Below are 12,500 nucleotides of genomic sequence, written 5' to 3'. Positions count from 1 at the left end.
TACCTTCATCAGCGAGACAGAGAAACTATTCTGTTTCATGGGCTCATGAAGATGCATTTCAGATGTTTTGTTTTTTTTTTCTTATCATCAAATACTAACTTCCAGAACCGTACTGGTGCTAAGAAGAGGCTTCATAAACAAATGAGGAAGTGATATATCCTATCTTCATTAGAAACATGTGGGAGAAAGAATGTTTGCCATATGTGAAAAGGGACAAAAATCAGCAAGTTAAGTGCTCTAGTTTCCTGGATATCATAGAAAAGAAAAACCCTTACAAACAAAACCAAAACAAAACAAAATACCAAACAAAGTTTAGACTGGCTTTAATATTTATTTTTTATATTTATGGTTCTAAGCATGTGTTCATGCATTTTACAGCTATCCAACAACATTTTGAAACGTTACTGTAATTTCAGAATTTCTCCTGGAAGCCAGAAAGCTGAATCACTTTAAAGTTTTTGGTACGGTGTGATGAGTTTAATATTCTTATTACATCTAAATTCCTTGCAGATTCTTGACCAAATTATAGGAGTCTTTAGCAGTGTGATGTGCTTTTAATTGTTGGGTCATATCCTGAAGTGCATAGGTGCAGCAGCTTAAAAGATGGCACTGTGGAAAGCCTGTACTGATTAAGCAGTGCTTCAAGATTATTTCCTGACTTCACTTTCTGGAACATTTACCTTCACTGATGTCTGACACCCTGTTCCAGGAGCAATCATTTATTACCAGAGGTGACTGGCTTTGATCCCTTGGTCAACTGGAAAGCCAAAGCAAAAAAAAAAAAGCATCTTTGCAGTATTCAAGGGCAGCTGATATTGGTTACTGTAAAAAGAGTTCCGTCTCTAACAGTCTCTCTTCTGTCATGAATCCTTTTCCTTTCTCCTTTCTAAACCCAGTTTCTTCTCATGTCTCACTGGGAACATATCATAACTTTACTCTCTTAATAACATCAGGTACTATCAGATCTACTTCCTCAAGATCATCAAACACATTACAAAAAGTGCATTGAATCGCAAAGGAGAAAAGTAACAAAAAAGATGACTCAGTTAATCACTCTATAACTTTGTGAGCTTTACAGAACCTGCAAAGGTAAAAAGAAAGAAAACTTTATACTCCATCTTTCAAAATGACATAATTGAATTCTTTTAAATTCTGTAGAGTTTGTACAAGTAATTTCAAGTTCTGCTGGTATGTACTACAGATACCAATGCTGACAGCTGCAATGGAAACAACAGTTTTGATTCTGGGATGATGATTTAAGAACTTGTGATATCAAGCAGGCATTATGTTCTCAGTTCTCTGAGCAGCCTTTTGAATATAGTACTAGAACAAACAAAAAGTCTAACTGAAGAAAAACAAGCAAAAACTGTAGGTTACAGTCATAAAAGTTTAAGACTCAGCTAGCATGTACTAACTAGTCACCCACACACACTCCCCCCCTCCAGTTTTAAGTTGTTCCTGAAGGTAGTATTAAGCCAAGATACTTTATAATGAAACAGACCAAGAAGCACTATAGGACTACTGTACCTCAGCAAAACACAAGATTCTCAGAACAACATAATGCAATTCCTACACTATTCCATGTAACCATGCTTCATGATTACAAAAATATTTTCTAGTTTTCTGTGAAGTATATAAGCTTAAAAGAAAATAACTATGTTTTGAAAACTGAACTAGTGTTACTCAGTTAACTGAGTTTTCATCTTCCACGTATCGCCTAGAAGCAAAGATCAACAAATAACAACAGGGTCAAATAACACTTTAGATATCCACTGCGCACTTAACATGGCATGTAAAGAGCATGCCTACAGCTGGAACTATTCCTTACTTGCACTAGCTTACAATATTCACTAGTGAATTTAAGAATGGATATTCCATACACAGACATAACAACAACAACAACAAAAAAGAAAGAAACCTTGTTGTTTTCCTCTTCAAAATAAAAATACAGCATGCACACACTGAAAACAAGAATTCTCTACAAAAAGATGCCAGCTGTAGGTAACAAATTAAAAAACGTAAAGGAGATAAAAAATAAGATGCTATTAATGTACTAATGTCAACTGTACAACAAAGTTCCATTCGTTCTATGCTAATCTAAAGGTAAATCCAGAAAGTACATTATAATTTAATTAATTCTCATATTTTGTGTTGATTAGTCTAAAATTGCCACAGACTTGGTTATAACCCAGAAACATGTAATCTTCTTTCAAATACTTTTTTTCTTTTTTTGAGATACAGAAGTAAATATTACAGAATAATGTTCAGGATTCAAGGTCTGGTTCAACAAATTAAACATTTATAAGACAACACATCTGTTTCCTGAGATGGCTAAAGTCATGTTTCAGTTTCACATTACACTACAGTTAACAAAAAATACTATGCACAAAATCAGATGTTAACTACAGCATACAAGCACATTTACAAAGTCACCTAATATAACTAGTACTATTTCTGTTAATCAGTACGCCTTGACAAAAGTCCTAAAATAATCTTTATACATTACAAAACAAGGATTTACAAAATGTTTATTTTATTTCCAAGTTACTTCATTCTAAAAATGCTGAAACATAAAAAAATACCATTATTTAAAGGAGTTTACAATAAAAGGCTAACAATCTGGCATGGAAGACATAAATATATGGAAATCTGTTTTGACAGTCACAAATCTCGCTGGTGATTAAAGAACACTTTGTTCTTCAAAGCTGGTAGGCACTTCCACGTAGCCAGAAAGGTAACTTATCCTACCACTTCTTTTTCCCTCCCCATACATAAAAATTTCCAATGCAATTAAAAATAAAAAAAAAATATATTAAAAAAAAAAATGGATAAAAGGGTGGATGTGATAAAATATAAGCATTAACCAAGACCTTTACTACTGTTCATCTTGTGTAAATAAAAAGATTTTGTCCCAAAGTTTTCCTGACAGGATGGAGTTATTTGGCCTTTAAAAAGTGTTAACTGAAATACCTCCCTTTTTTACCGGGATATGTTGTTTGCTCACTGCTGTACTGTTGGTTTATGTCTGTAACAGAAACTGGCTCTAGGCCAGCCCATGGGTCCTCAAGCATTGAAGGTCTGTAATAGTTTTCCACATCATTAGACTCTCTTTTCTCTCTGCCATGCGCTGTACCAAATGGAGTAGATGTCCTGGGTGATCCCTTTGGAAGAAAACCATCAAGTAAAGAAACATTTAATAGACTAATTCAAACTAAGTTTCCTTCTAATGCAGTAGAGCTTTGAAGCTTATAATGAATAATCTTCAAACGATAACTATTAGTTTTCACCTGCTGCTCCCACTCAAAAGAAATTGGCTTTATATTAATTATTAATCAGTTGTGATTTACCAGGATAAAATCTGGTCTTCCTCAAAACACGTTTTCATCATACTAATATGTAACTACAGAAAAGCTATTTTTCATAAGCAACTTAAGTTAACAACATATCTAACTCAAAAGCTGCACAACAAAACAGTGAAGAGGCTGAGGAAACATTGATTACGTCCACAAGAGTAGAAGTCGGATATTCAGTACTGAAGATTGAGAATAGCTGTACATAAGGCAAATTGATACAAATGACCTGAGGAACACTGAAAAACACTTTGCTTCAATTAAATTAGTGTTTGTGAAACTTGAGAAAAGACAACTTTCTTTTAATATACAAATTTTGATGGAAATTTAACAGGCATTACATGAAAGGCAATTTTATCTGGAGGCTTCTGATATTTTATTTCTTCCAAAGATCAAGGACCACCACGATTGCTTTCAGAAATCTGTTAGGGTCTGCCACTTAAAGAGGGCTAAGATGAAGCAAACTGCTGTAACCTTTTTCTCCCACCATCATCTACTGTTACTTTCCTCAAATTTGCTTCCTTAAAAAGCAAAGTTTCGTCTAAAGCTACGTTCAATTTAAGCTGGTTTGTTTTAACTAATGTTAAACAAATAATATTACAGATACATCGTTGTTAGTCTAAAAGCGTGCCTGTTACAGTCTGAATGCCTAAGAACAGGATTCCTTGAGGTTAATGCCAGCTTCTGACTGTAAAAACAAGGATTAGAGGTGGTTGGTTTTGGTAACTGAATTTGACTAGTAACCACTGCATAATATAACTAAACGCATCATATAAAGCAATTCCTGGGTAAAACAGAGCAATAGTGCCATAAAGTGAAGCCCCCTACGCTTATACTGAAGACACTGAAACAACTTAGTCTAGAACCTATATTTTTCCAGTACTCTGGAAGGAGCCTGCTTGTGTGGTCCCAATAACCGTTTCTATAGAATTTCTAACGATTGATTATGGTGGATAGACAAATAAATATAGGAACATTCATGTGCAATTTGCAGGACATTTGCTTCTAATGTTTCATCACAGCCAATTATTTTATGAAGTATATAATACCAAAAGCATGAGGATAAGGTCAGTATACATCTGAAATACTTTTTAAAGGACAAGAAGTCGAGTCAATCTGTGCTAGCAAAAATGGCATTAATGTTATTTAAGCAATCATACTAACAGTAAAGCATACGCAGTATGCTTTATACAATACACAGTGCAATCTATATTCCAAATAAAAAACACTTAAACATAATGTCTTAAACCTTATGACACCTACACTGTTTAAATGTGGAATGTTATTAATGTTACGTGTAATCCACAGCTCTCAGAGGAAAGCTGGACTGATTGACGTAATTATCTGTAATACATACAGTGATAGAACAAACTAATTCAATAGTAAGACTCTTTTGGACAGATTTATAACTCTAAATTTCATTACAATATAATGCTGTCCATATGCAACACTGCAGTTTTTAACATGCTTGACGTCTAGCATCGCTAGATTGTTACGTATTACTGTGTCACACAAAATAAAATACTTTCAATAAGTATTAAATTTAAATATATAAACACACATTTTTCAGATTCAGGATACCATTTGTTTTATGTTGTTGGGTTTCTTTTTCTTTAGGGAAAAATAATCAAGTGGTGATTCCGTATGTTAGAGGCCTGTGGAAAAGGAAAACATATAGCCCTACCTGTACAAGTAGAACTCAAGCCAATGATATCTTAAAAATCTAATTTTATTTCGCTGTCGTTACTGGCAATAACCTTTCCTTGCTGAACTTTTCTTAAGGAAATTCGCAGTACCTTTTTCCAGTTAACAAATTTATGCTAAGAGGTGACATTTGAGATTCAACAGACTTGTCATAAAATTTAGAAGCAGGTGCATCCCTGTGGAAAAACAGAAAGCTCAGTAAAACATTCCCCTCGTGAAAGTTTTTCTTTAAGTTTTCTGTTCTTTCTGCTCGAAGTGCAAAAGTGAGTGTAGAATACTAGTAACATGGTATCACATAGTACACTGAAGTGTGAACTGTCCTCTGGATTTCACTATGAGATTTTTAAGGAGTCACTTAAGATTTTCATCTCAAAGGTGACATTAGCATCACGAATTTTAGGAGTACCATAGTTATCTGCAGAAGACAAGGGGACAACCCCTCTAAAGAAATACGATGTTCAGAACATGCAATAAAATCCCTCTACTGAAATCTACTCGTGGCCTCATGGATGGAAATTCTTGCACATCTCAAAAAAAAAAATGTTTTGAGTTTTGAGATTTCCTCCCTCCATGACTGCCTCTATTGCCTCCCAGGCAAAATAGCCCATGTGCACTCGAGCACATGTTACCTTAGTCCTAGGCAAAGCTGCAGACAGACAAATGTCTAAGCGTTTAGAAGCACTGCATTCAGGTCAATGCTTTTGAACTACTCACAAGGTCTTCAGAAGAAAAGAGAAGCGAAAACATGGCAACCTGAGACTGGATTCAGACTTCTTTATGTCAGGCGTCTTAACACCAAAGATTGAGACTATGAGACTGTTTCTGCTCACAGAACCTGGTAGAAACACTTCTGACTAGCACTAGCAGCAAAAGGATTTCTGCATGTTTTTCGCTCAGGTAATCAGGCTTTGGTAATTTAAGGCAGGGTTTTAAAATAGCTGAAGTGAATATCTAGATGATGATATTCTATAGGGAAATTGTACATTAGCGACTAAACTCTCTCTTCCCAGCGTCAGAGCCATTGTTATGCCAAAATGAAATCCTACAGAAAAGCAGAAACCCCACATTGTTTTTTTGTTTTATTTTGTTTTGTTTTTTTAAAGTGCAGAGGCTTAAGCAACCTGTAGGCCTCCACACTAAGAGCCTAACATGAGAAAGAAAATGTTTAATGTTCAAAAGTATCTTTCATCAGTTATGAGATTGTTGTAAGATAGTAATCTGCACAGCAAAAAAAACCAAGTAATCAAGACTTTTTGAATGGAATTGTCACTACGTAATGCAGGCACATTAAGATGTAAGTAGTCTGTATTAAGATTTGACTTCATTTTACACTTCAAAGCATCAGTAGGAGCACCTGAAAGCTTTATCATGGTCTGTACAGCATGTGATATTTCTTACACTTTTAAGGGTTCTCTAACAGACACATCTGCCTTTATGCAGTAGAGTATGGTATCTCAGGATCTGCCATCCCTACCAGTTACACACCAAGTAAGCCACCTTGATTTACAGCGTAACTCACTGAGCCAGTTACTGCTAACTCTTGATAAAACAACCTTCTATAAATGGAAGCTTTCAGTGCAAGATAAGGACTCGTAAAAGACACGTTGTGAGCCCAGCAGATGCTCTCCTTTCTGTTTAGGGGAACCTCGGCTTATTTCTCTTTATCAGGAATCTCTTTATCAGATTATGCCTCACTTCTAAGCCTGTCCCAGAGGGCTTATGCATGTGCACAGGGCAATATCAGTCAGCACTGACAAGAAAAACACAGTGCTGCCCGGCTGTTTTAAGGGGAAAAGATCAAAGGGAAGTAACAAACAAAGGGAAGTGACAGAGACGCTTACTGCAGTCTTGGTTGGTATACAATTCTCTCTCTACTCTCCCGTGACAGAATGTTAGGAGGAAGGAAGCCCTTGTATCCTGGTACTAGGCCTCGGGCAGCCTACGGGCCCCTTCCCTTTCCCTCACCGGGGTCTCTCCATTTTTCCTAATGACGGAGGGCAGACGTCGCTGAGCGCCGTGTGAGTCCCTTTCCCCGGAGGACGGAGCTGCCGCTCACTCCCAGCCCCGGCCGTGCTCTGCCCGCCGCTCGCTCCCTCCCCTCGGCGCGGCCCTGGCCCTTCGGCGCCCTGCCCCATACCTGGTAGTGCCTCTGGTAGCCCCCGGGCGAGCGTTTGTGCTGTTGCAGGTGTGAGGCAGCTCCGACCGGGGACCTGCCGCCGCGGGGAGCCGAATAGCAGGGGCTGGCGCTCTGCGGCCTGCGCGGGGTCTGCCCCCCCGGCGACGGGCTCCCGAACCGCCCGCCGCAGCCGGGGCCTCGGGGCGAGAGCCCGCCGCCGTAAGGCCCAGGCCAGGGGCCGTAGGGCGGCGTGTGATGTGGGCTGCCGTAGCCCCGCGGCGAGGGGGGCACGGGACCGCCGCCGCCAGAGGGAGGGCTCCGGAACCCGCCGCCCGCATACGGAGGCGTCGGGGGTCGGAAGCTCTGCCGGTACATGGCCCGACCGGCACGGCGCAGAACAGGCGGAGAGAAAAAGAAATAAAACCTGCGCAACGCGACACGGACACGCACACGGCCTCGGCGGCGGATGTTGCTCTTTGCAGTCCCCCGCTCCGTTGCCCGACGCCAGAGTTCCGGGCTTACAAAGTTCCGGACCAGGAAGACGAAGCGAGGAACGCACGTAAAGACGCGTTAGAGGATGCTTTATCGGAAGGATGACTTCGATATGCCGGTAACGCTTCGGTAGCTCAGACAGCGAGACCTACGCATGGAACTCCGAGAATCCAGGACGAAGTGCTCTCTTGAAGGAGAATCCCGTTTTGGGCGAGATAATGTTATTTACAGCACTCTTGTTCTCAACTGTGAGTCTAAATCCTGAACAGCTCAGTAAGAGGAGATGACAGCACAGCTGATTTTCCCCTGTGCTCTTCCTCAGAATTCAGGATCTTTGTGAAGGAAAACACCTGAGACTGTGGTATTCCCAGTGCTCTCTTTCAAGCAGTCACAAGTGATGTCTACCACTGAGGAATGGATGTTAACCTCACAGCTTTTTTTATTATTATTATTTTATTTTTTTAATAATAATAATAAATAAATGCTGAATCTCTGTGTGGGTTTTCATGTAACAAGTCTTCCTCTTTATCCCAAGCTAAAAACATTCTGAAAGTAGTCAGCTCAGGGCAGAATCACTTAGAGCTTCAGCAAAGTTAACCCTTCCAGTTAACCCGTCCATAGACATAGACAGCTGAAGGCTCAGTGTATGATGCAACTGATGTTGCACCCTCAGCACAGGGAAACTGAGCTAAAGGATCCTCCTCCTGCTAGTGAGAGAATTTAATGGCATGCAGTACAGCTGCCTAACTTGTAAGTATGGTAAATTCTTGTGGGGGTATTTTAGTTTTATTTAATCTTGGCAGCATCATATGCACCTAGTTGTACACTAAACCACAAACAAGTGCCTAAGAGCTAGGTGTCACAGTAGAGACCAAAAATAAAAGTCATCCTGTATATATCCTGGGCTTTATGTTCCAATTAAGCCACAACTGGCTTGCCACTAGCATTGCAGTGTGCATTCCCCTATTTATATAGGCCAACCACCTGTGTCCCACACGGTACAGAAGATAAAACTGAAGTTCGTTGCCACTTTTTGGCCCCCTCTTACTAGGACCTTGACCAGAGGGGGGCTGCCTGAACTTCAGCCTGCCTGCACTGCCAAATGCCAAAGCAAGGAGCATAACAGCCAGATGCTTCAGGCCACCTATGCTGTGAAGTCCAAAGCATTCAACGGGGCCATAGCACGCTAGGTTTACACAGCTCCCCTGAATCCTTCAGGAAGATACCAAAGAAAGCAGAGCTGCACAACACCCAACCGCTCACCTCACAAAACCACAACAAAACGACAAACCCACACACCGCCCCAAGTCGGGGCCAATTTAACGCCTCCCTCCCCGAGGTCGGGAGGCTGTTGGGAGGCGCGCACGCGCAGTGCAGCGGAGCTCTCTCCTTTTCACGCCGTTCGCTGTGGCGCTCAGTGGCTGACGTTCGAGTACCGCTTCGAGTTGTGCTGCCCCTTGCCGCTCACGGGGATGCTGGGCAATGAGCTGGTGCGGAGGAGCTGTGGCAGCGGGCTGTGGAGGAGCCTGCGTCCTGCTGCCAGCGGCGCGCTGAGCGCCGCCTCGTCCTCAGCTTGCGGAGGGGCGCGGGGCGGCGGTGCTCCTCCGGCAGGTAGCCGCGCCTGGCTCAGTCTTTCCCCCTTACTGCGTCTTCCGTCAGCGACCAACCCGCGGTGCGCTACGCGGCTGTGCCGTTGGCGGGTGCGACGTCGCAGCCGGAGCTGGGCTCTGCTCGGCGGCCCTGCCGCGCCTGTACCGTGCGCCGCAGTGCACGGCTGCCCTGGGTCACATCGGAGAGTGCTACTGGGCACATATGGGCTTTAATAGTCTTTTAAAATCATTATTATTTAACTTTTTTTTTTTTTCTTTCTCTTAAGACTTCAAAATTGTAGCTTCAAACAGGTCCCTTCTTTTGTAAAAGAAAAAAAGCTGCATCAGAGTCAGTTTCCACTGGCTTTCACTCTTCTCTCTCTTATTAAACAGCAGCAAAAAGACACTGATAACCGCACTGATTGCGTTACTGTCCGAGGGAGCATTGTGCTGTGATCCCACAGCAAGTGCACCCCTGGTGTGACAGCAAACTGTGGCTGGGGTGGACTTGATTGTAATGTGCTGCGTGTGAGAGGTTAAAATTGGCTACCTAGCCAAAGCTGGGATCTGGTGTCTGAGGAGTGATGCTCCTCTGGAGTTGGAATTAATTTCGGACAGATTTGCATTCTTATAGAAGTATTCAGTGTGCTAAGCTAATCTTTTCCTCCTTGTGTTACTTATAAAGGAATCTGACATGAGAATTACTTGATCTGCTCCTCCACAGAGAGATCTTTCTGGCTGCTTACTCATAGCCTTACAATAGGCTTGCTTGTGGCTACCCCTGCTTTTACTCTGAGAACAGCCTGGTGGGTCCTGATCAGTATTGAGTGTGAATGAATCTGTTTCTCCAACAGAGCTATCTTACGATGGAGCATGGCTGTCCTGCTTGGGGTCAGTTCAGATGTGGTGGGAATAGTGTGTGTACAAGCAGAATGAAGGTAGCATTGGGAGAATGGGTCTTAATTTCAATCATGGTTACTGAAATAATTAAAAGGGAAAAATAGAAGAGAAAATGGAAACAATATAGGAATCTGGTTCCTCTTTGTTAACTATTTCTCCTAAACTGACAGTTAGGTCACAGTGAAGGAAATGCACGCTGTTCCTCAATAAGCATATGTTGGTTTGTTTGCATAAGTATAGCCAACTGGATACATGTGGAGTTGCATGGAGGATCTGTGATGCTTACCTGGCACTGGCACAGGTATTTTTTCAGGACCTGGAGCTCTCACTGAGTTGTGTGGTGTTGAAGAGAGATGGCAGTTTGAATTTTCCTATAGGGTTTGAAATGTGCAATATACATGTCTATTCCTAGATCAGCCCATTTTCAGCGTTCTGCGTGATCTGCATATTGCATCAAAAAAACCAAACACTCTGAAGCTCAGACCCCTCTGGAATGATGGCTGTTTCTCAGGCCTGGTCAGGCTAGAGGGTGTGGGGAGGGGAAGGAGAAAGGGGTGGTGATTTTCTAGCAGTTATCTTGCATGCATAGTTGCTATCAAAAATGGAAAGGCAGAGCAAGTGTAGTTTTGGTTCACACACTCTGTCTTCAGTTCCATAACCTGTTTTTGAAACGTAGAACCTTTTTTGTATGGTGCAAGTGCATGGGTATTCTGCATGGGTCAGACCACTTGGCTACTGTGGATTCTGTACTTAAAGTTGGTCTGTTATCTGTTAATTTTAGTTTGTTGTTCTGACGTTTGCCGTGCTTTTATCGGATCTTTCTTCAGGTTAGTCTTTGAAAGCTGTATGTGTGTTAGTGGCAGGCATGTAGAAAATACCTTAAAGTATTCACGGGTTCTGTAGAATTCTGAGGTGCTTGGAATAGGTTCTGCAATGTTAACCATAAGATTTTTGGATTTTGAGGAGCTTTATTGATGTAATATAATCCTCTGCAGAAAGTTTTATTATTTACTTATCCCTATTCAGGTAGGGAGGATGATGAGAGTTAAAATCAATCAGAAACATCTTGCAAAAAAGAAAAAAAATAATCAAGAGTAACTTACAGTTTTCTGTTTCTTGTCAGGTGCTAGTAATGTAAAGCCACTGGATGGTGTGAAAATTCTTGATTTAACCAGGTTTGTGTTTTGTTTATGATTTGGAACACTGTCTGAGTGCAAATACTGTACAGAAAAAGCTAAGAAAATCTTTCTAAATTTTACAGAGTGCTTGCAGGGCCCTTTGCCACAATGAATTTAGGAGATCTAGGGGCTGAAGTTATCAAAGTGGAAAGACCAGGTAAGGTTCTCCTTTGTTTTATATGTGGGCTTTTTTGCAAATGATTGTTTGTGTATTTTTTATTTTTTTTTTTTGTATTGGGAATTGTTGTCTTTTATGATTTTCTTCACATTCTTAACAGCAGTTTACGTTCTGCTAATGTTGTGGGATGTTTATTATGGATTGGGAACATAGGGAACATACGGTTGTGTAAATATTTTCAAAGGTGACCAATAATAAGTTTATTTGGTGATTGTATGTTTTTGGTGGTTATCAAATCTCTGGAATCTGTTGACGTAATTGCTCTATTAGCGGCATGGTAGTTATTACTAGGTGTGCTTGCATGTTTATGGTCTGTTTGGTTGAAGTTTAACACTGTACTCCAGTATGTGTGTTTTGTATAGGAACTAATATACATTTAGGAAAGATAAGATTGAAGCTGTAAGGGCAGGTCATTTGTTTTTCCAGATACTAATGTACAAAACAGTACTGGATCATCACTGCTAACATGCCTTATTCCATCACTAAAATTGATTTCCTTTGAATGGTTTGGACTTTGCTCAGGTTTTAAATTGTTGTGGGAATGTTTAGGTGTTTCTTGACTTGTGGTAAGAGGGTAAAAGTAGTTGTAAGTGTAGTATGGCCTCCAAAATTTGACAGACAGACAGAATTAGAAGTTTCCGTGTTTTTTTCCTTAAGGTACCATGACTGTGGTTTTGTTTTATGGTTTTTTTTTTTTTTTTTTTTTTTTTTTTATGTTGGTGATTTCATTATATTAGGAGCTTTCAGTTAAAATTTCTTCCTAACAGAATAAAGAGGAATGATATAGCAGTTTATACTTAAAAACAAACTAACAGAAAAACACTCGAAAACCAAAACAAGCTTAAGGATCATGGGGGTAGGAGGCTCAGTCACTATCACCTTATGTCATGCTGTCTGGAATTATTTCACATCTGCGCTTATTTAGTACCTATTAAGATGCTACCAGAAATGATAACGGCTGATACTTAGTGACATTTCATCCTTGATACCAGG

At 40.6% G+C, this 12,500-nt stretch overlaps 2 protein-coding genes across 2 annotated transcripts in view; one reads left to right on the top strand and one right to left on the bottom strand.

Annotated features, from left to right (window-relative positions):
- Positions 1 to 314: 314 nt before the first annotated feature.
- On the bottom strand, positions 315 to 7,784 carry MPLKIP (M-phase specific PLK1 interacting protein). The gene is made up of 2 exons (XM_072330258.1): positions 7,192 to 7,784; positions 315 to 3,161 (listed from the first exon to the last, which is right to left on the bottom strand). The coding sequence occupies exons 1-2, from the start codon at positions 7,543 to 7,545 to the stop codon at positions 2,958 to 2,960; spliced, it is 558 nt and encodes a 185-aa protein (XP_072186359.1). The 5' UTR covers positions 7,546 to 7,784; the 3' UTR covers positions 315 to 2,957.
- A 1,254-nt stretch (positions 7,785 to 9,038) lies between these two features.
- Positions 9,039 to 12,500, top strand: part of SUGCT (succinyl-CoA:glutarate-CoA transferase) — a 327,084-nt gene continuing 323,622 nt past the window's right edge. The window contains exons 1-3 of the mRNA XM_072329171.1: positions 9,039 to 9,273; positions 11,275 to 11,326; positions 11,413 to 11,486. Coding sequence (XP_072185272.1) covers positions 9,135 to 9,273; positions 11,275 to 11,326; positions 11,413 to 11,486 — 265 coding nt within the window. The 5' untranslated portion in view covers positions 9,039 to 9,134. The remainder of the gene's footprint in view (positions 9,274 to 11,274; positions 11,327 to 11,412; positions 11,487 to 12,500) is intronic.

This window comes from Excalfactoria chinensis, chromosome 2, assembly GCF_039878825.1.
Source record: "Excalfactoria chinensis isolate bCotChi1 chromosome 2, bCotChi1.hap2, whole genome shotgun sequence".
Classification (NCBI taxonomy): Eukaryota; Metazoa; Chordata; class Aves; order Galliformes; family Phasianidae; genus Excalfactoria; species Excalfactoria chinensis.
Note: the sequence above shows the minus strand (reverse complement) of the source record. Positions and strands in the feature narration are given on the sequence as shown.